General features: G+C 40.5%; 1 protein-coding gene across 1 annotated transcript; it reads left to right on the top strand.

The window, feature by feature from the left end:
• Positions 1-327: 327 nt before the first annotated feature.
• On the top strand, positions 328-11,812 carry LOC136364005 (inactive pancreatic lipase-related protein 1-like). Its single transcript, XM_066323522.1, has 13 exons — positions 328-337; positions 723-771; positions 1,530-1,684; positions 2,170-2,295; positions 4,251-4,385; positions 5,440-5,548; positions 6,637-6,756; positions 7,008-7,127; positions 8,547-8,665; positions 8,795-8,924; positions 9,861-9,972; positions 10,302-10,469; positions 11,686-11,812. Exons 2-13 carry the CDS (start codon positions 723-725, stop codon positions 11,747-11,749), a joined length of 1,407 nt encoding a protein of 468 aa, XP_066179619.1. The 5' UTR covers positions 328-337; the 3' UTR covers positions 11,750-11,812.
• Positions 11,813-24,372: the final 12,560 nt, after the last annotated feature.

The following is a 24,372-nucleotide window of genomic DNA, read 5'->3' as shown; positions in this document are numbered from 1 at the left end:
ACTACACAACACCAAAAATAAAAGCCTTCCCAGCCAAGACATGACACACAGATCCATATAATTTTCTTTCATGGATCACTCCTGATGAGTTGCTAGCAGGGAATTACCAACCTTTGGTGCTCCAGTCATATTGTGGGATCCAGCCCAAGAAAACCTATGTCCATGGATTTTGGAGCTATGAGAGAAACCAACCATTAAGGTTATATTCCAGTTTATCTATAAGCTATAATCTGAAACAAATATTCTTATCTTTCTAGAAACAGTTCCAAGGATAAAGCAGACTATAAAAATACATGAAAAGTTTACACATTAATGCCAGGAGCTTCAAGACTGCATCGTAAGTAGTTCAGTTTTTTTTTTCCTTGTACCTCGTCAGATTAGTGGCTTCTCACGGCACAGGAGTGTGAAGGGGATTGGCAGCTCATGTTCTGCTAGTCCTAATGCTAATGCCTAAGTAGCTCCTATACATCTGATCAGAAGGAAAAAAAATCACCCTGGCTTTAAGCTGTGTTTTTGTATGTTTATGGCCCCCAATCTCTCGTGGAGCATGCAAACACGAAGCTGACTCAGACCTGTCCGGCACACGCAGCAGTCAGGGAGACATCCTGCAGAAACAACAGGCACTGCGTTCACCTTGAGAAAATTCAGCACCAGGGGGCTGAGTGTGCTTGCTAAACGAGTGGGTTAGCAAATCCTAGCTGCTTCTTTTTCTGCTGTTCCAGATGCTTGGAGTTTGGATTCTTGCCCTGTTTCTTCTCAGCGCAGCAGAAGGTAAGCATATGGGGTTAGTGTTTGTATTGCCTTCCTGTGTTGCTGTATTTCCCACCTATTTTCGAGGTATTATTCTACGCCCTCGTGCCTTAAAACTTACTGATTGAGGTTGATGTTGTTCACTTTTCCATACAGGAATTGTGAGATGAGAGTATGGGTGTTGTTTTCCTTCTCCACTCTGGGAATTCTGCCCTAGGAGTGAGCAAGAGAAGCTGATGTTTCATATCTCAGAACAAAGTTACTGCTCTACTAAACATAGGGAATTATTTATTGTACTCTTATTAGTGATGGAAATGGGAAAAAATGCCAGGGCCAGGGGGTGGAGGCAGTCTGACGAGCTTTCTATTCAACAGAAGACAGTGGCTTGTGTAGTAGAAGACTTCTCATGTGAGCTGTTCAGCACAGTCTCAATTTATTGCTGATGATCTGCAGTATTTTGGCTTGGCATTAGGAGAAACTCACCAGCTCTCTCTGCCTTGGGCAAAGCAACAGCTGGGGGAGGATTCCCAAGGTATTTCATAGGATACCAGAGAGGAACTCCTCTGAGGACTTCATTGATGAGCAATAGGGTGGCTTCTCTCTTTGGGGTAAACTGCAGCCTCTCAAGGTCTGGGAAAGGGCGACTGCTGCTCTTGGCTTTCTGTAAATTGTGGGATTTTCAAGTAAAAAAAACGCCCCCAGAGAAGCCATACTTTGAGTTCTGACTGCTCCATTTCTCTCCTCATTCACACATCATTGTTTTGGTCTTCATGCTACAGGTGACAAAGTTTGCTTTGACAGGCTTGGGTGCTTCACAGATGATGTGCCATGGTCTGGGACGGTGGAGAGGCCCATCTACAAATTGCCCTGGAAACCAGAGAATATAAACACGCGCTTCCTGCTGTACACTAGAGAAAACTTTGATGATTTTCAAGTAAGAACTGTTGTGGTTTAAACCTTAGTGGAATCACACACACACACAACCCCCAACAAAAACAAACAAACAAACAAACAAACAAAAAAGTTAATAAGCATAACTATGTTCACTATGTTCCTGAAAAGTGTTAAAAATGACCAAACCTCCATTTATTCAAAAGACCTCCTCTTCCACCTCCTTGGCAGGATCCCCATTGAGAACTACTGGGAAACTGGGCATTTTGGGGTAATTTTTTTCCACAGATAAAATCAAAGTCTTGTCTAAGATAGGTGTCAAAGCTTGCATCGAATGGAGATACACATAAACCTTCATGTGCACTCTTGCAGATGTGTTCAACATTACAAAACTTTTAAACATCTGCATAGATCAGCACAGTTCAGGTCTTTGCAACTTGGAAAACTTATTTACAGAAAGCAGATCTAAAGGTTTATTAAGATCTTATCTATGCTAATTTTATTCTTTTAAAATCTATATCAATATAGGAGGTGTCTGCTGTTGATAATTCAACAATCGAAGCCTCAAATTTTAATGCAAGCAGGAAGACCAAATTTATTGTGCATGGATTTGTAGACAATGGAGAAGAAAACTGGCTGTCAGACCTGTGCCAGGTAGGTACCAGAGGGACACCCTTAATTTGCATTTATAAACACATTCATATAAATGGTCTGTTTTCTCTATTTTTACCAATTTTTCTCATGGTATTTGGAGCGATAAGAAAGCGAAAAATAGTTTGCCTTCTCAGATTGTTACCAAATTGGCTATGTAGCTTTGCACTTTGAGGAAAGGCATGAGATAAAATTCATTCAGCTTTTCTCTTTAAGGAAGTGAGAGAGGAGATTTGGCTCAGTAAGTGCCCTTTTCCTTGGTAAAACTGAGCACAAACCCTGGAGTAAGATGCTGGCTTGACTCCAGATTAGTCCTGCATCCTAATTCTCCAGCCAAAAGAAGGTTTTTGGTGTGGAAGGTCCATCAGGAAGGTTTGGGCTGCCATGTGGGTGCTGGAGGCTGAGCACATGGGCTGGCCATTAGCAAAAGCAATAAAGATGTAGAAATGTACATCCAAAGGGGACCTCAAGGGGAGCATCTCGAACAAAGCTTTCAATTTAGGACTTGCCATGAGCACTGATTGTAGTAAAGCACTCTGCTTTATTGATTTCTGTGCTCGTTCCACAAATTATTTCTTAACCCTGCAGCTATGCAGAGTGCAATTCCAGCTTGTGGTTTTCTCAAGTCCTCCAAACATGCTTTTAATTGCAGCTGGAGCTAATGAAAGCCCCTAGTCATGCAGCACAGGGCAAAATACCAGTTGATGTCACTTTGAGGATAAGGTTTTTCAACCATTAACATAATTACAATTTTTTAAAATAATATATTCCTATTTTACATATGAGAACACTATGAGGATCAATGTGAAACTAAAATCAAAGTATTTTGCATTTATTGCATCCCCTTTGCCTGCTTCTTTTTGATGCTAGAACAAAAGAAAAGAAAAATTATGTCAGTTAATAATTTGTTTAAAGTATCAGAAGTAGATTGATGTTTTTATTTTTTTTAAGGCAATTTATAATTGCCTTACATTTTGCACTCTTAAAATAGAGGTTTGTTTCCTGGAACTTCACTATCAATGAGATAGGTCACAATTTTTTTCAGCTCATCCGTAAATCCGTTTGATCAATTTTCCAGGATGTAGAGGCATGAGATAAATCCTTAAATTCTTCATCTCTTATGGTAGCCTTTGTTTTATCACAATACTCTAGTTTATATTTAGAAACAAATTGGTCTCAGTGAATCTATTCAATAAAGAGTGGAGCAAAGGGGATTGTGAATACGTCAATCCTCCTATGTGTATCTGTTACTTGCTTTCCTTCCCATTAAGCAATAATCCTATCTGCATATTGATTTTTACCACTTATGGTATGGTCACAGACACTTTTATTGCCTTTTTTTGTCCTTTGCCAGTTGTTGCCATATACTTAAGCTGCTAAAAAAAGTACTTTTAGCCAAACAATCCAGCTCAGTGGAGAACACTAAATCTTCTGATTCTCTGCCTGCATATGCATATTTCCAAATGAAGCCATAAATCTGAAACGAACACTAACAGTTTATACACCGTCCTATAAAAAACATTCTCTTTCTTACAAGTTTGCATCAGAAAACCACTCTTGACTTTTACTATCAAAACTATTCTAATTAAATTTGACTTAAAATAGTACTTTTAAATCACTGAAGTGAATAGGTGCATAAGCTCTTATTTAGTGTTACATACCTAGTTTGATCAAAAATAAAAATTGAACGTTTCATAATTGATATTGTTTTCCTTTCTGTAAAAAATACTGCTCTGGGTATTTGAAGTGATTACTACATTACATATCATCCTCTTTCAGCATTGTGTGATCACACAAACCCCTCTGAGCACACATCCATGCTACAGCTTTGGTTTTCAAAACATTCTTATACAATTTCACACAACACAGCAAAAGTTTAGTGGCTGAGCCACAATGACCAACATGAACTGATCCCATACTGTGTTTACCACGGTTTTTACTTTTGTTTTACAAAACAGAGGATGCTTACTGTGGAAGATGTGAACTGCTTCTGCGTGAGCTGGAGGAGAGGTGCATTGTGTCAGTACACCCAGGCATCGAACAACATCCGTGTGGTGGGCGCTGAAATCGCTTATTTCATAGATGTTCTCATGGTAAGGGTCTGCTCTTTCCAAAGCTACAGCTAAAATACTGATTGTCCAAGAAGAAAGGCTCTGGAACTTTCACAAATGTGGATATAACCAGCAGAAAATATTGTTCTCTATTCCATGATCAGTTGTGCTGAGAACAATTTTTTTTTTTTTTTTATTTTTTATTTTTTAAAGGAGGGCACTGTGTGATAGCAGCAGAGCCTGCTAACTTAAGGAGAGGAAATACATTTCTAGAAATAATTTCTACAGGAAATTCTCATAGTACGAACAAAGAGTTACTCTGTAGATGTTAACAAATGCAGTGTAGAACTTTTAAGTATGCAGAAATAATGGATATGGCAAACTTCTTTTTCTTGGAGACAGAACCAAAGAGCTCACAAGAACAGAAAATCAGCTGGCAGCACTGGCTGGGGACAAACAGGACCCATCAGCTGTCCTGGGGAATGCTGGGATGGACAATTCCCAAACCCACAGGAGGTTTGGGTTCCACAAACCCACAGATGCCCCTTTTGTATCCAGCTTCACATGAGAAGTGAAGCTTGGTCTGAAGCCTTCTCTTAATCCAATTGCTTTCAACACAAATTTCCCATAAAAGAACTATAAATACTAAAACCAGAGAGTGCTCTTGACCCACCTCTCACTCTCCACATGTGCACTGCAGCTACTGAACTTTCCTGCCCAAAAAGGCTGAAGGCTTCCCTCCTCTCATGCCCTCCACCAGCTGTGCGTGGTGCTGCCAGGTGTGACCAAGAGTTCCTGCCTGGCCGACTGCTGCAAGGCTGACAAGCATTCTGTGACCTTAAGGGGCCCTATGGAAGAATACAGAGCCTTTCAGGACTCTTGACAGAGCTGTCTGCAGTTATAACAACCTCCAAAGCAGGGCAGCAGCTGAATAAGGGGGTTTGGAAAACCTTTGCTTTGGATAGAAGTAACTGGCAAAAGAGATGCTGAAAGCCTCTAGGAGTTCCTGAGTCAGCAGGCAAATTAAAAGCCATTTTCCAGCCCCTTTTAAGTCTTCCCTTTGCACAGCAGAGTTTGTCTGTTGCTGTTCTGCCAGGACAACTATGGGTACTCTCCAGCTGACGTTCACATCATCGGGCACAGCCTGGGAGCACACGCTGCGGGCGAGGCCGGCCGGAGGCGCCCGGGCATCGGCCGGATCACGGGTCAGTGACTGCAGCCACGGCCACCAAACAAACCCTGCTCTTCCTTCCCTCCCCACCTTCCCTCGACTGCATCTGTGGCTGCAGACTAGTAATTGCTCATTGGAATATCACAGCCCTTTCACCCTGCACCCCAAGGAGCAACTTGTGGTAAATGGGAGGAAAGAGAGAATTTTTTTTGCTCGCACACGGGTTACACAGCAAGAGGGTTTGGGGTTTTTTTTAACATGTTCAGCACTTCCAGAGTTTAAAACTGTGGGTTTGATCTCCTTGTTCATCATGTAGGCAATGCCAAGGGCATTGTGCATTGAGCAGAGTGGCCTTTCACGCATAAAAGACAATTTTTGGACATTTTTAACAAAACCCTTTCCGATTGTTATTTTTCCTCGAGGATTTCAGGCTTGGTGAAACTTCGACTAATAGTCTACAAAACTCAGTTGAAAAGCAAACCCAAAACATGCTGCCTAGGGACAAGAAGAGATGCAAGTATATGGCAGCAAAACCTGTGCAATTTGCAAGGCTTTACAAGCACCTGAAATTGCTGCAGCAATTCGGGAAGCAAATTGATTCAATTTTCTGCTAAGTTCAAAGCTCATTGCTTCGAAACGAGATGTTTTTCCCAAAATCTGACTGGATTCTAATGTAGGCAGGCAGGTTTCAACAACCCCAAGCAGATGGGATGCTATCAGAACAAATTCCTCTGAGTACTCCCAAGCAAGGAACTCAAGAAACCACACAGATGCATCAGTTAATTGGGATGCAGACACAGTAACCTCAGTTTGAGCAGTGTTATTAAAGAGAAGTCCAATTAAAAAAAGAAAAAGTTAATTCCAAGTGTTCCAATAATTCAATATTGTCCTAAGTATGTAAAGCAGTAAAATTCAATAGGCTTCCCACAGGTGACTTCCTGGGAGAAAAGCCACTTGGTAAGAGAGAGCACATATCCTCATTTTATTAATGCTTATATTGCCTAGCTATAAGGAACCCTAGGTGACTATATTTGTGATAGTCATTATATACAATCAAATACGTAAGATGATTCTACACCTACATCTCTTTATTTATACATAACTCAACTCTTGTGCTCTCAGGACTGGACCCTGCACAACCTTACTTTCAAGGCACTCCAACTGAAGTCAGACTGGACAAATCTGATGCAGACTTTGTTGATGTTATCCACACAGACTGTGCTCCCACAATCCCCTACTTAGGTGAGTATGCAGCTCTACTGTACTGATTATTTATTATTTACTGTACCGAATTATTTATGCCCTGTGGCACTTAATTGTTCTGATAGTTCATCGAGGCTGTTGTGCTGTGGCAGAGCAGAACAAATTCACCACTTTAGCCACCAACAGCTCCTGTCCTAAAACACTGTGCACAGGCAAACTTGAAGCCAGCAGCTACAGGTATGAGACAACATTAACTTAAAACATGCTTACCCCTGTTTCAAATGCTCCAGGTTTTGGCATAGGCCCAGCTATAGGGCACATTGACTTTTATCCAAATGGAGGAGAGCAGATGCCCGGGTGTGACAAGAACCCTGTCTCACAGATTGTAGATATCGATGGCATCTGGGAAGGTAAGTGTGTTGTTTGCATTACAAATTCAGGGGAAGGCCATCCCTCGAAGTGTAGCCACTTATTTTTCCTTAATTCAGGTGTTTTACATTAGCTTTTGGTGTATCCACCAGCAATGGCAGCTGCAGACTGCGGTGAAACTGTTAAAATGCTCAAAGCACACAATTTTTCCAGAGCTTATTAAAAAAATAAACAAGACAAAGGGTTTGCCCCTGGAAATTGGTTTCCTCTAAAGGATCTAATATCAGAAACAAAAGTTGCTGGAGCTGGGCCAAAAGTTTTGAAGGGCCTTTAACAGCACATTGCATTTTGTGTCTAATTGCCCAGCAGCAGCACTGGTGGATGTTCACAGCTACTCCTGGGAGGGTATCTGCAGCTGAAATCTTCGGAGATAGAGCCATTAATTTGATTTCTTGTTAAATACAGATTACAGATTACAATCTGAGTTGCACTGAAGTGATGTCAATGTGTCTTTAGGGAGCTAAAAAAAGATTGGCATGTAGTTGCTCAAATACACTGTTCTTCGTTGTTTTACATGGTTGTAATAAAATCTGTAAGTATCAGAGGATTCCTGTGTATCTTTCTAAAATTAAATTGCACATAAGATTAAAAAATTAAATTAAAAGGCCCGAAGATTTCTGCTGTGGAGATTTTTCAGTACACCACCTGAGCTCTTTCTTACACTACTGCAAACACCTTAAACTCTGGGGATCCATTAACTGGTTTGTGATAGGGCCTTTTACTCCAGGTTTTATTCAATGCAGCTGGAGGCATTACTTTTTGATTATCCCCCCCACCCCCCCCCTTTTTTTTTTTTTTCGTAAACTTGTTACCAATAATGGGGAATTTAAGCACAAAGAAATAACTGCATAGTATATGGTCTCCTTTTTAACCTAAAGTCCGGAAAATACAGGCAACACAAAGGAAAATAATATATTCATTATTTTAATTTTAAGAGTCTCCCTTTCTTAAGCACCCCCCAAATAATAATAATTTTGTTTCGAAGCCCTCAGCTGGAGCAAATCAGCACTGCCCTAGGAAGTTCACTGTTAAATACTTTTCATTTGGTTTTCTTTTGTTATGGTAATGAAACTGTTGCCTACAAAAGACCTGCTCCAGGCAGCTCTCGTTTCTATTGTTAAACTCGGTCAGATTGCTTCAATAAGTGTTTCTCGAGGGCCAGGGGCTGGGCTGAGCTGCACAGTCGGTCTCCACAAAGCATTTCAAGTTCGCATTTTGTACCTGTTGAGCCAGTGACATTCCTTAGGGCGTGAGTGCATCAGTAAGGTACCAACCTGAGGTTTGAGCCTCCAAGAACTGTGACGAGGCTTTTGAGGAGGAATGATGCACATCGATGACACGGGTTTCTTTCCTTGAGTGGTAAGAGAAAAGGAGAATAACCTGGGGGCATCTTCTCGTAGGGACTCGGGACTTTGTGGCTTGCAATCACTTGCGGAGTTACAAGTATTACTCGGACAGTATCATCTACTCTGACGGATTTTTAGGTTATCCTTGTGCTTCGTATGATCTTTTTCAAGCAGTAAGTATTTCTCAGAGCTTCGGGATGGACCCCGTTGAAAACATCGTTAAAAATAAAGCCTTAGACTAATGTTTTCTTTTCCTTCGTTGGCTGGATAATGTTATTAATAGATATATTTGTTTTCATTAGGGAAACTGTTTCCCGTGCCCAGAAGAGGGATGCCCAAATATGGGTCACTATGCAGACAGATTGAAGGACAAATTTAAAAGTGATGTCGTGAAACTTTACCTGAATACTGCAGAGAACAAGGATTTTCCTCGTGAGTTTTGAACACTTCCATTGCTATGTGCCCTTTGTAAAAATTTTATTTTCCTGTTTGACACTTGACTTCAGCAGATGAACAGGTCTCACAATGTAAAGTCTCTTCTGTTCTTCATGCTTTTTCCTCTTTTGCTCCATGTCAGTTTGGGGCCCTACAGCACAAGAAAGTTGCTGACAAACTCTAGAGTCCAGTGGAGGTTACTGAGATGTTTGGTGGGTTGGAAGGTTCAGGGAGAAAGGAGGAGAGACAATGCATAGAAGCTGCAGAAAGGGAATTTGTTATTAAATAGTATGAAAATTGCAGTCATGATGGCAGTGGTTAAATGCAGGAAAGCTGGGAAATCTCCATCATTGGAGATGCCAAAAACTCTATTGGACAAAGGCAAAGAACAAGCTGATCACAGCTGGTTTCAGAACTGGATGGAGAAGAAAACCTCCTTTACAAGCTCAGTTATCCTGAACACCAGCACTCACAACACACTGCTTAGTTTGCCCTGTAAGCACAAATCAGAATCTTCTCGAGCTCCTTTTGCTAATTGCACACTGAAAGGAAGTTCCCACCCACAAAAATTATTTTCCTGGAGCTTCAGAAGTTTTTCATGCTGCTTAGATTCTGTATCTGTATTTATCCCTGACACCCCTTTATTTCCAGCTTCACACTGTATGAAAACCTTCAAAATGCTGAGATCTGTATTGTATTTACAATGACATAGACTCATTGTTCTCTCCCAGAAAGTTACACAAGTATCTTCCATTTCTCATGTTAATCTCATTGGGACATAATGACAGATTTGACTCACTGGTGTTTTGTATCTTCTGGTCTGAACTACACTGTACAGACAGGAAAATAACAACAAAAACCCCCTAGAATTTGATATTTTGGAGACTGTTTCTCAATGGGTGCAGTCTACATTACCGTATTTCTTCTGTGCAGTTTGGAGGTACAAGATAACCGTGACCCTCTCTGGAAAGAGCAAAGTAAGAGGATATGTAAATGTTGCCCTGTATGGCAGTGATGGGAACACAAAGCAGTACCAGATCACCAAGTAAGTTAAAAATTCAATAGAAAAGAAACTTCTTCTATAACCCTTTATTTGTATTTGTAATGAATAATTCTGCTTAAACTGATCTTATGAAGAGAGAAACAAAAAGGTAGCATATCAGCCCCACCTGCCTTTGCTGCCTCTGACAGACAGTGATTTTGGATGAACTACATCAGAAATCTGTCAATAATGTTGCTACCATATAATAGGATAAACACTGTCCCTCTGCTAAATTTCTACCCTCTTGCCACCACAGCAGAGCCTTTGACAAGACTGATAATTAACAGTAAATGTTTCCATGCCTCACATCCATAAAATGCTGTTTTTCACAGGGGTACCCTCAAGCCAGGCAACACTTACACCACCTATATTGATGCAGAGGTTAATGTAGGAGACATTACCAAGGTTAAATTTCTTTGGAACAACAACTGGGTAAACCCAACTCTTCCTAAACTGGGAGCTGCAACTATCACAGTAGAAGTTGGAGAAAATAGGAAAGAGTAAGTATATCCATTGTGAAAATCTTGAAAGTTACTGCAGAAGATAGGTGACAAAATTGTAAGTAGAGTGGAAGCCTTTTCACAAGAAAAGCTATTTAAGGCATTAAAATGAAAAGGTTCTCCAGGAAACCTTTTATTTCCTTCTTTTCAAGATGCTGTTCATCCATTCCCCCACTACTTCAACCCTTTGCCTTAAATAACCTCAAAGTAAAACTGAAAATCTCTCCAAGATTTAGAAGAGCAAACTTTCTGTACAACTCTTTGGGTGAAAAAAAATAATGCTGGCTTGGACTGTCAGCATCATTCTTGCCAAGCTCCTACTGTTCACAAAAACAAATTATTTATGGGTCTGATTCACTGTCAGCTGGAACCAGCCAAGTATTCCATTGGTATTGATATCCCCTAAGGTCATGACTGACTAAAGAGGATGGTGATAATAAACCCACCCTTCCAGTGAGGAACACTAACACTTGGAGCCTGCACTGGAAGGTGCTATAAAAAGCTGAGGGAAAAAGGCTAAAATTGATTCCTCTAGACTTTGTGAAGTATGGCTTAGATGTTCAGATTATAGAAGCACGATTTTCTGATCCAGTTTTACTAATTTTCCTGGACTTATAAACATGAATTCCTTCTTTTTCTTGATGAGTTATTTTATTTTATCCACATCCTGAGTTGGTATCTGGAACAGAAGGTTCAGTTTAAATTTTAGACCTATTTTCAAAAGCAGTTTAAATTCCATCACTTAAAAGACAACATGGGAGGTGGAAACAGTTTCAAGCAAAATGAAATTATTACACCCAAGCAGCACTCGGACTCACCTTAAAGCAGAGGTCCGAAGTCTGGTTGTAGTTTCCAGTTTCCACCAAAGCACATTTCTGAATACACAAAGTGTATTTCTGTGGGTAGGAACTCACCCCTCTGCTGACTTGTGGCCTTTGCACAAGTAGTTGTGGCCATCCCTATAGAGATGGTAGCACAAAATCTGGGGAAGAAACCCCAAAACTGAACCATTAAAGTAAGTGGGCAATGAAGCAGAATGAATACAGCCTATCAGTGCTTTCCCCAGCAGTAATATTTCAAATTTAGAAGCTCAGGGTTTGTTCCATTCAGTTGTCTCAAATGACAAATCAGGTTGTGTTAAAATCAAAATAAATCCACTCATATAATTTCAACAACTGCTGACAGCTCAAGGTGCTTTCATTTACTTTATCCTCAGGTACCATTTCTGTGGTTCTGGGACCGTGAGGGAGGATGTTCTGCAGACTCTGACTGCTTGTTGAGCACACCATGTTCCAATCCCCAAATCCTTGCTACCAATAAAACACTGGAATCTGCATCTGCAATACAGGTGCTGTGTGTTGTTTGGGGTGAGGTTTTGCTGGTTTGGGGGGCAGAGGTTCAGTCTGTGGATGATACCTCCCTACAGACAGAATTTTTAGAGTAGCTTTAGGAGTGAATGTGCCAAAACTTGCTGAGGAATTCCCCTGCTTTCTGCCCATTTCAAAATAATTTCAAGCAAGACGAAAGGGGCCAGGTAACAAAAACAAATCAATTTCTGTCCCCGTGTAATCCTCCTTGTGTCCCTCAGCATTCTGCTGGGCAAGGGGGCTGTTTCTCCTCTGCTGCCAGAGGAAGCTCATCCTCACTGATAAAACCTCACAGAACTGCTGGGATCTATCTGCTACACAGATCTACTGCTCCTGAGGACCTTCTGTATTTCTCCTGATGTTCCCCAGACTTGGGCACTCTGCTCCTTCTGCCTCTCTGGGTGACCTTTCCTCACCCAGAAGGACATCAGCCCCCCAGCAAGGCTTTACATTCTGTGCAGTGGTGGAGGTGGAAACCAATTTATTTTGTGTTGGAACACTACTTTTCTAGTATAGAAAAAAAAAAACCCAGAGTTGTTGTAGTTGTTGTTTTTAATTGAATGCATTCTGCCAGCTCTCACAGGGTGATGGGAAGGAGATAGGGGATGTAAATAATAGACAAAGGAACATTAGCACTGAAGATTGGCAACCTATGGGCATGCTCTGGGCTGAAGTAAGTTCTTTATATAAAAGCCAAAGTGTTCCTTGCTTCAACACAACTGAAGAGAGTATCTTCCAGCAATTTCAGTTTTAGTCAGAGACATGCAGCTTGCTTTTATGTTAAAAACCCTTCCAAATTGCACATCTGCTTCTTGCTCAGATTAAAAGGTACTATTTGATTTAGATTAGACGTACAGAAGAAGTTCTCTATTGTAGGGGTAGGTTGCCCTGAGAGGTGGTAGGTGCCCCATCTCTGGAAATATTTGACACCAGGCTGGTTGAATTTGCTGAATTCCTGGAGTATTCCCCCTGTTACATTCCTTCTCTCCCTGTGCAGCTCCTCAGACAGCAGCAAGTGCAGCAAGAACACAGCAGAGTTCTCTTTGTGTGTTTTCCTCCCAGCCTATGCTGTCCAGAAGGACGCTTAAAAGCTGACATTTATTTTGTCTCCAGTTTTTCCCAAATGCGGTCAGTCTTACAGTGGTAGAGTAATAGAGTCAAGCCTAATAAATTCAAGGATTTTGAGTTCTTTGTCCTGCATCAGGCTCTGCTAAATCCAGCTCTGGTTAGCTCCTGCAAAGCCTTCCTTGGCTTTCCACTGCTGCATGGCCACAACTGGGCAGGAGGAAGAGGATCCAGCCACAGGAACAGAGGATTTCACACTTTATCCAGCCCTGGGAGGAACACACAAACCCTCTGCAGGAAGATAAATAATTGTGGGTTTATCAATAGCCAGAGACAGGGGAGCTGCTGCCTGATGCTGGGTTTTCAGGTACCCCCCACCCTGTGGCATCCCCTGCTTCTTTCTGCCTTCTCTGTTTGTCTCTCCTGGGATTTGGTGTCCTGATCTCAGTGCCTCCTGCTGAGGAAACCTCAACAGGGTTATTAACTTCCTAACACTGCGGAAGAGTTTCTCCTTTGTCTTTTGTTCCGTTACCTTGGAATAAGCAGATTCTTGCCTACACAATTGTTTTGACAGTTATGATATTCTCAGCATTATCCTTTGCCATAGCCACTTCAGCAGCCCATGTAATTTTAACAAACACCTAACAGAATCAAGACGTTAAAGTTGACAATAGCATAATAAAAAATCTCCTTTTAATAATGAACTGGAGCTGCCGTCATCCTGTTTTAGCAGAGTAAAATCTCTCCCCCCCTCCAACACTTTACAAAGCTATTACATAAAATGCAATGTTAAATGAACAACAAATTACTTTCCCTTTAGCTAGCTTTTAATGCTTAATGGCGCTATTTATTCCTGACCTTTTGAAATATTAGATTTTTTTTTTAAATGGCAACATAAAAAGAATTCTTGTTTGAAAACGCGAGCGACTTTGCACCACATGTTATTACTTGTAAGTATAGCATGCACATGCCTCGTTCATTTCAGTGTCCCATTTAGGGCTAATTGGTATATATTTCAGTTGACATATATTGTTCTCCTGCAAACGTGTCAAATTCCTTAACGATGGCGGTGACAAAAGCAGAACGCTTGAGATATATAAATTACGCTCTTTACCGTATAATCATTCTTATCTATTGGGAATGGTATTTGTGACAAACCACGTTCAAAAATACACAGCAAATTGATTGTTTTTTTTTTTTTTTTCTTTTTTCTTTTTTTTTTTTTAACTTTAATATCTCACCATTCATGGCAAGTCTTTGATTGCATCCTTAAATGCAGAAATTTTTTGATTTTTATCTGTGTCGTTTTTCTGCTTTTGAAAAGCTCACTTTATTTATTAAAGGAAGAGTAGCACAGCAAGGATCTTAAAATGTATCTTTTGTTATCAGCATAAGGAAAAAAAAATGGGCTGTAATTGTGGATATAGAGTGAGTAATTTGGTGAAAAACGCTTTGTGCTATAGTTTAGGTTTTATAATTCCTGCTAGAAATTACTATTATTTTGTTGGTGGGCAGCATTGCAAGAAGAATTTTAAATATTTTAAATATGGGAGCAACTTGGGCCACGTATTTCTGTTACATTTTAGATTATTATGTGCGATGCATTTTCCCCCTTTGTTATAAATCATCTTAGAATTGGAGGAAAAAAGATTAAAAAATGGAAGATTTCCTATGACTCTAATTATTACACCGATATAGCAGAACTCGTTGTTGTCTTTAGACAATGCTGTCCACAGTCATTACTTTGCTCCATAAATCAGGGGCATAATGAGGTTCTATCTCTCAAGAAATATTTGAGCGTATCTTAATTTGGCATTGATGAGTTCTCCTTCCCGAATCTCCGGAGGGGTTTTTTTAATCTAGTTTGTCATGTTAGAGCTTTCATCACCTAGCCCCAGCTGACAGTGTTGTGGCTGCCTATTTATTTCCATACCTTCCTGAGATATGTCCTTGGAGGCTGCAAATAGGAATTTTATGATGTTTTGCCCTGGAGGCTGTTTTTTTCTTGATTGGAGTGTAATTCCCAAACTGTTTTGCCTCACCGTCATCCTCCAGAAGAATATACTGTGTGTGGTTGTATTAAAGTGTGGGAAAACAAGGTTACATTTGTTATCATCTTGTTGCTGATATAATCTGGGAGCAGTTTCTTTGACAAAAGAGACATTTACTGGGAAAAAATACCTTTTTTTTATGCCAAAGAAATTATATAATAAGTTCAGATACAATTTTTTTTTCCGTAAAATTTGTAGACAAGAAAAAGATTAGATGTAACCCCATTCTTAACTGGTCAAAAAAGGTCAGCAGAGGGCAGAGGAAGAAAGGAGACGGTTGATGTGATGCTCCACAGCTTTAAATTAAAAAAAAATACTAATAGTGCCCTATGTGACACTTACTTCTAAACTGTGCTTGTGGAAAAGCAGAAACAAGAAGCAAAGTACTCTTTAAATTAGTCTAAATGTCGTGTTCAATTACACAGTAACAACTGGGTGGCTACTGCACTTGCTATCACTTTGATGACCTATATTTTGTGAGACCCAAAGACAAAAGTTGCATTCAAGTCCCTCTGTGCTCTGGCCCATGGAATTATTGTTGTGTGTTTATCCTACGAAAAATATTACCCTTAATCGCATTAAGTAGATAATGGCTTCACATCTAACCAATTAAGGAGGTGAAGGGGGAAAAAAAAGGGATCTAAACCTCCACAGTAATGCATTTGTTCAGATAATCATTCACATTACTGTAATGTAGCATATAATTTATATAACCTATGTCTTAATCCCACATGAAAAATAACAGCAATGAACATTACAGCTTGGGGTGTGAAACATTCTCCTTATTCCAGAGGATGAATTCTCTTGGAGTCCTGATTATCCTCTTTGGAAAGTGAGTGCAGTCCTAAGTGCAGCACCATTTCTCACTCAGAAGAGGTTCTTCATGGAGGAGGAATATATACAGCCATCACCTTAATTATATGAGATGCAGAATACAGGATAAGCTTGTCCTGCCTGAGGTGTGGAAGAGCAGGAGCCACCCCTTCCTTCCTTCTCCTGACACTTCTCTGTCTTCTGGCTACAGCCCAGGTCACACTACAGAAACTGCCACAGGAGCTGCTCAAAAACAAACCAAACAAACCCTCACTTTAGACCAACCTTTTCTGTACTGCCTTTAATTCTTTACCCAAACACCAGCCTTCTCTCTTTTGATGAGGGGAAAGAAATCACCAGGAGGGAAGTGTGCAATGGCTCTCCACCACCCCCAGCTCTCACCAAGATGCTCTCGGTCCCTTGAGGGATTCTGTGGCCTGACCTCACTTCTCTTTCCAACCTTTCCCATGTCTCCCTTGCTTGCACTTTGGAAATAGTGCATCTCACCATTTTACAGCCCTGCAGAGGCACGGCAAAATCAGCAGGGAGTGGGAGAGGATGTGTTTGCCCCTCTGCCATCCCCCACCTCCAGATCCCCACCTCCCACAGAAGGCAGGGAAGGCTTGGCAAAGGAACCTTCTCCCCGTCACTAAGGACAGGCTGTAGATCCTCAAGCCTTTGCTTTAATTCCAAAAGGAGCCAAAATATCTTTGCTGGGTCATGAAAACCAGCCTCTTGTTCCCTCCCATAGAACCTGGATCAGGACGCCTCCCCTCGTGGCTGTGACAGAGGGGACATTGCTCATGTGCCATCCCCGGCTGGGTCTGAAGGGATGGCAACACAGCAGCATGGTTTTATTGCATAGAGCCCCTGGTAAGGTAATAAAAACTTCTTTTTAACCAGGGAAAAATGTTAGAAGTGGAGAGCAGAGTGACTGCATCAAAGAATAATTCTCCTTTTGACCCACAGAGAAAGAGGTGCCTAATGAAAGTATATGATCACGGACAGTGTGAAGATAACTGTCTGATCAGATAATGGAATTGTTTTCAGTGATAAGAATGAATCCATTACTAATGCAAATAACTATAATAATTATAATTTGCAATACAGTAAAAATCACCTAGTCTACCTCCTCCTCTGACAGGAGACTGTATAATAAATTATAGGCTGAGAAAAAAAAATCAAAGGGATAAAGGTTAAAAGATTAAAAAAAAAAATTCTGAAACTTAAATGCTTAACAGGGAAGTCAAGCCCTGAAAGCAGAAATTGGTGCTATTAAATAAAGCAATTGTGAAGAACGAGATATTATGGAATTGATTAACAAACCAGAAACTAAGCGTTTCCTCGTATCACTACCTCTTGTCACAGATTTCAATAATTCTGAAAGAAGAAAAAATTAAGAGTTGGCATATAACAAGGAAATTAATTATTTAAATGTAGGTGAATATGCTAATAGTACTCTGGGAAGATGAATATAACTTCACACACAAAAAGCCCCCAGAAGGTTCAGTAAATTTGAGGAGTTTCTTCAGTTGCTTTTGCTTTACTTTAGTATCCAAAACCTGGTCCAGCTGTTCAGGTGTTCCCAACCAGGACCGCTCATCTACAGGGCAGACCTTTTAGGATTGTCCAAATTTCTCATACGAATCCCATAATCTTCTTCGTTCCTCTGAGGTATTTTGGGCATGGAGACTGTAAAAAAAATCTTTATTTCAGCTTTGGAGGAGTGGAATAGAGCAGATGAACCAAATCCTGTGTGCAGAGTTTACAGTCAGCTGTTCTCTTGTTTACAGCACCTCTGCTTTCTGCACTGGTTAAGCAGAGAGGAAATAGTGATGCACCAAGTTTATCACTCACGGTTGGCATCAAACCATTCATAGTTTTAGGTGACAGAGCATTTAGAATCTCCCAAGAGATCATGTGATTCTTACCCAGCCATCAATTTGAGTAAAATAGCCATTAAATAACCAAGTCTAAAGCAGCTTCTCCCAAAACTCTCAGTTTAGATCCTCATTTTACAAAGGTCAGGATGTCCCATAACAGCCAGAGAGAAAAGCCAGAGATTTTAATAACAGGGATGCTGACATCTAGCCAAAAGTAGGAGTGAGTTCCAGATTAATTTAATCTTTAACTCAGAGTGGAACCCGATTTTCTGTGGCTGGAGTTTAAATTTAAGTTCCTGCATTTTAAATTCAGAGTAAAAAGCTCAGTGTACCCTGCCAACACTTCCCCCTCAAGTCATTCATGAAGTCAGAGATTTCTCACCGTCTTTGAAGTTTTTCATTGCAGCACTTTCCATGCAGCTGAAAAGCTCAACACACTTCAGGCAAAGCAAAGCACAAGTAGTTTATCAGAACTTCCACAGAATATGAGTTCAAGGAAAATGCTTTAATGATGCAAATTCCAAAAGCGAAGTGAGTGGAAAACTCACATTCTGCTTCACAGCCATGACTTGTGGTTTTCTCATAAGTGCCATTTATCCAGAACACACCCAGCCAATATAACATTACCTCCTGTAACAAGCTCCCAAGGTTTAAACACATACCTTTGAGCTTAAACACAAGAAGGCCTTTAATCAATGCTGGCAAAAGACAAAACCACAACGTGCCTCAAATCCCCACATCCAATTTCATTGTTTGTTGATGCTTCACCAGGGCTGTTTTGGAGAGGGATGATCCCACTGAGTCCCTCACGTGTGTTCACACAGAACAACTTCAGCATCACTTCCCAAATCTCCTCCCAGCAACAAGATGCTTATCTGCCAGAAACCAGCATCCACTGCCTAATCCTCAAAGCTCCCAGCAGAGCCATAAAAAAAGATCACAGGTCTAGAAAATGTGATTGGAGGACCTGGGATTTAATTAAATAATTAGATTCAGGGCATGCACGAAACTGGTCTTCAGATATGTCAAAAGCTGTCAGGGCAAGAATGAGATGAATTGTTCCCGTGTTCTCTAGGGGTAGGACAACCACAGAGAGTCAAAGCTGATATTATGTAAGACTTCAGACAGATGAGGACAGTGAAACAAACAAACTGCTCGAGCAGGTGACACCATTTCAGCATCAGAAGTTTTAAAACCAGATTAAACAAAATCTGGGAGTAGTTTGGGCAGAACTAACATTGTTTTGCAGCAGAAGGTAATATATGATTGATGTCTGAGGTCCTTTCCAGCTACATAAAACTCCTGTGATGCTCTGACAGAGCAGCAGTTGCAGTCAGCAAAAAATTCTGGATGGATCTGAACAGAGAAGAGAAAAAACCTGAATTATTATGCTATTTGACTCTGAAGGGGAGAAATCAAAATCTCTTTGGTGTGGGATAGGATCAGAGTAGTTTGTACATATCCTCAGTCCTGTAACATCCTCGATAAGTGTGTGGCACTTTTTGGTCCCCAATCTCATCTGTTTCACCCATAAGACAAAACAAAAGAACTACAATATTAATTTTAAAGTGTTTTGGAACATCCTCAGGTGATTCTTCAGCTGCCTTACACAGTTATCAGGCTGAAACATTGACCTTGTTTCCCGAGTAGACAAATCTATTCTCCTGCCCACTGTGTAAGGAATTTTTCATGGACAAGGCTGTGTGTTCACAACACCCTGCAGACAGTTCTGCTATCCAGACCTCTGCCAACACACAGAGCACAGGGAAAAAATCATCTGAAGAAGGATGTTGGAATGTTGTTTGTAAAAAAAAAACACCCCACATTTCGATACAACTCCTGCATACATCATGCAGAACCAGCACCTTCCCTGCTGGATTCTGCTCTACTCACAGCTAATTTCCTTCAGCTCCACTCATTTTGAGGAGTCAATACTCATCCAGGCAAAGTGTTGGTGGGGGGACACAAGCTGAGAAAACAGATGCATTGTGACTGTCACAAGATGAAAAATAAGCCCTCTGGGCAATGCATTCCCTGCGGTGCTTTAGCTGCAGCCCGGGTGTTACCAAGGGCACGCCTGCAGGGTGTTGGTGTGGGAGAAGCACCAGGGCAGCTCTCAGGCTGCTCTTTGGACTACAAAGGAAGAGGATGTGTTCAGTCTGGTGTCTGCTCTTATCAGCTGATGGCAGACGGAAGTTCCTACTAGAGGTGCAGAGATTACTCCTCAAAGGGAAGGAAATACTCCTTGTTGCCCTTAGGAAAGGGAGAGTCACCTTTCTAACTCCTTAGATTGCTGCAGTTTAACAAACCCTGGCAGCCACAGCTTTATCTCACCACTCTCTGCTTTGAAAGCATCCCTGACCCTGTGACTGCTGCAGCACTGCCCTGCCTCTGTTCTAGCACATCCAGAAGTGGTTACACTTCTCTCCAGCCAAGTCCTTTGTTTCCTTACACTCCGTCTGGCACCGTCCTCCTCTGATGTCTTGGCTCTGCTGCAGCACACAATATTCCCAGAGTAAGCTTAGATTCATTTTTCGTTTCTCCATGTCTGTGTCAGCTCACCTGTGGACACTGACAGGAGGATCATAGTGGCTGCAATCTATCAAGTTCTTAATTTTTTTTTTGCCATCACATGGTAAAGAACACCATGGGCTCGTTCAGTAACTTCTGCTCTGGGCACAAAGCCAGAGCTCCTGGGATATGCCATCTAGTAAACTTTTCCCTACTATTACAATCCCTGAAGAATGAGAAAATACCCAGTGCCTAATCATAAAATCATAGCCAGTACCTAATCAATTGTACATTAACTCAGTACAGAATTTTTGGTTTGCAGAAAAATGTTTGCAGTTAACTGACAGTTAACTAACTATAACACAATATATGGTGTAAGGATGGCACAAGACAGTTTTTGCTGTAAGAAACTAATCTTTGCATCTGTGAACTGCACAGGCTGCGATGGAAACTTCTTCCCTTTCCTGAATACTCAGGTTTAAGTCTCTAACTTGAAGGAAAATGCACAAATACCTTACTGTGATTCTGCATTGATTCCATCACAAAAATGTTTTTGATTGTTAGAACTCAGCAAAGCATGAATGAGAACTAATAAAACAAAATTTATTCCTTAAAATAAGGAAGTACTAGACTGGTAAAAACCAGGCCTGGATTCCAGTCACACAAAGCATCTGCACTTCTAACTAATTTATCCAGGCTGCATCTCTGCTTGATGAAAATCAAGGAGTTCTTGCACTGAGTAAATGAGCTTTGAATTCATTCTCCCTAAGACAGAGAATTGGACACTGCTGTCAGGGAGGCCCTTTTACAAGTTGTTTTGTTCCACAGCTATTCACACAAATACAAACTGCAAATTTCAGTAAGGACTGATGTGATTTTTCAGAACCAGCAGTTTACACAAAATCCCTTCGATCAAGATGGCTCTGCAGCTTTAAATATAAACACACTCCTATGAGAAGGCCTTAAGATTTAGAGAAGCCCAGCGCAAGAACCAAATTCTGAATGCACACACATGAAATTCCCCTGGAATCTTCAGCAGTGTGGTAGAGCACCGAAAGCAAAATTTGGTTCTTAATGTGTCTCTGAAGACTGTAATTATATTTCCCATTGTACTAGTAACATTAATTGAATGTTTAGCTGAAATCAAGTTCATTACAAGTTAAATACAGTACCTAGCCTATTAGGATGGTGTTTATAATTATAGTCATAAAGCACTTGTAAAACACCTTCATTGCAGCAAATAGGTGGAAGTTGGGTGTAGTGGCTGCTAAAGCATCTCAGCTCACTCTGCATCTTTGCAGCATCGTGGACCAAGGTCACCTGTGCCACTGAATCACTTCTAGAGCTTGTGCCAACACTGCTGAATTTCAGAGGGACACGACCTACAGCTGACAGCAGAAGAACGTAATACTGCACAAACTGCTAGGCAAGGCTTTTCTCAGTGCAGCTGGACATCACTGAACATCCCTAGGTCCATAAGGAGGCACATTCTCATGCTAATATACCTGGTTATTGGCCAGCTTGGCCTGACAATGCGTTTTTAACAATAAAACAGTTTTTAATAATACAAGATGTAAGAGATTACAGTTCTCTTTGATATATCCGATTTTGTGTTTGCATTCCTGGCTCTCTGAAAGCATCATTACAGATAATACCTGATCTGCTCCTGGTACTGCCCAAATTCTTTCTCCACCAAACACCTTACTCAGAGAGCTACACCGATTCTGCTGGAAGCTGAGTCATGAGCAGCAGTGAAGTCCCACCTCGGGCACACAAGTGAACTAAAGCTGTACAGATGGTTGGTGTCACTTCTGCTCAGCTGCAAACATGAAGGAGCACCCACATTCATGCATAACCACTTGGACTGCCTCACTTTCATAATAAATTAGGTTTCTTTTTATAGCCATTTTCGCAAGAATAGTAGCACCCAAAAAGAGAAATTAGTTTTAAGGTATTTTATTTGACATGATTGGAGACACAAGAACACTCAAGATACAATCCAGACAAGTTGTGAACAGCTCCAAGTATCAGTGAAATCTGAATTTATCTTGCACAGAGGTGAACAAGACCACAATGGTTGGTTTTATAATATAGTTTAAGGTTATTTCAAGCAGGTGAGTACTGTGACATTATGCCCAACAACTTTTATACTATTCATCTGCTTAAGCCACTTCATATCATAAATATGCAGCTTATCTTGGCTATTAAATCTCTGCAATATATAATTAGCCTTCTCATAATAATGCATTAAAACTCCTGTATATGAATATTGGTATACTCATACCAACACAAACTGTCCTAACCACCACTGCACATTTATCATATTCTAGCACAATTAATCATTCCATCACAATTAGCTGCTAAACTTCAGCCTAGAGTTCAGTAACTTGGACCCAAACTTGCAAGTTGCTGCTTAGGGCAAAATTCTTGCCAAGACCTTCTGCTTTCCCTATGGATAGCTGGCCTTGTTGTCTTTTCAACATCAGGTTGCACAATGTCATCTGAAACCCCTACAAAAAAAAAAAAATAATTCTCTGCAGGGGAATGTCCTACAAAAGTATCACAACTACAATTCTATAAATGCCCCATTTCCTAGTAAATTTCATATTAATTTTACAGCCTAACATCCCTTATTGAAATGGGCATCCACATGCCTCTTACAATGTAAAGTTGTTTAATTGGGTTATAGTCTACAGACCACAGCATAATATTCTACTTAACAATTCTCATTCCTTAGGGAGACAAGCTAATTTTCCATTCTGAAAGAGGGCAACAAGGACAGCTGGGAGTTTGTTCAGTAGTTCAGTGCTCTGCAAAGATAAACTTGACAGTGTTCTCATCAGACTGAAGGAGGAAGTGCAAAAATATGTAAACCACATTTTACAGTTACAGGGATTCCAGCAACGAGCCCCTGCTTGGATCCAGATGGGATCTTACAAAAGGTGAATCAGAAAGGGCAGAGAATCACTGCTGTGCTTCACAAGAGCTGCAGAAACCACCTGTAGGCAGGCTGGAATCAGCACAAAAGTCATGGGCCACCTGATCTTGCAGGTCACCTCCTCTTCAACAGGGGAGACGGGGAGTGGCAGCCATTTGTTAGACCAAATCTTGTGTTAAGGCCACTGAAAACTAATCTGTGCAAAACTAGACAGATTCAGCTTAATATAGCATGCAAAGACAGCAAAGCCTATTTTTCTGTAAGAATTTTATTTTTTTGGCAGATAGAAGTGGTAGACAGAGACTGCGTCTTACCTGCAGCTACAATACAAGAGTGTTGCCTGGCTTTGGAAGGTAGTTTTTCATTTGTTGTTGTTGTTGTTGTTGTTTTTTAAACTAGAGGAGACCCTTATTAAAAACCCAAAACCTAGTGAAGAAGCTGTATACCCAGATTTTACAATCTGATTTTTGGTTTTACAGGAGGATTCATCCATTATTATGAAGAATTGCTGGAGATGGAATGGTCACCATCTGGAACAAAGAAATGAAAACCCCAGCAACAGACTATTGCATTTGTGTGATGTGCTTAGCTGGTATGACTTGCATTGCAGGAAGAATGTTGTGTTATCTGACACACCAACATTTCTTTCCTATTATTATGAGATCAGCCTTTTACATTTCATATCTTACCATCTTTAAAAGCCTATAATTACAGAAGCTGATTGAGAAACTGTGTTATTTAAAATTAACAGCTGAATGAAATCAACAGAGGCAAAGTGCATTTTTATACAAGAAAATAGCACTGTAGAAAGAAAGAGTCTGTACAATATTTAAATATTGTATATACATAAAATTATATTGTTCATAACTCATCTTAAAGTTTCTCTTGTTTGTAAACCATGGAAAGCAACACACACAAAAAATTTTCCCAGTATTTAGCTTTTAAAGCATTTAGCAGGCAGCAGGAAATAGACTGCTAGCAAGCACACTTTGTAATTATAGAAAGTATCCAGTAGGATACTGTGACTAGCATTCTCCATAGTCCTTTATTTATTTCTTTATTTTAAAGCTGAATGCAGAACACATTTCCCATTGAACCAGGGAATTCTGCAGGAGACACAGAAAACTCAATGACAAAATGCAGTGGATCAGTTCTGCAGCTCTCTACTGTGGCAAAACTCCAAGGATAAACACAGAAAATTTAAGTGCAGGATTAGAACATAAATTAATGAAATAACTGATAAAGCTTTCATCTCCCAAAAGTGTCAGTAATGGA

This window comes from Sylvia atricapilla, chromosome 8, assembly GCF_009819655.1.
Source record: "Sylvia atricapilla isolate bSylAtr1 chromosome 8, bSylAtr1.pri, whole genome shotgun sequence".
Lineage (NCBI taxonomy): Eukaryota > Metazoa > Chordata > Aves > Passeriformes > Sylviidae > Sylvia > Sylvia atricapilla.
Note: the sequence above shows the minus strand (reverse complement) of the source record. Positions and strands in the feature narration are given on the sequence as shown.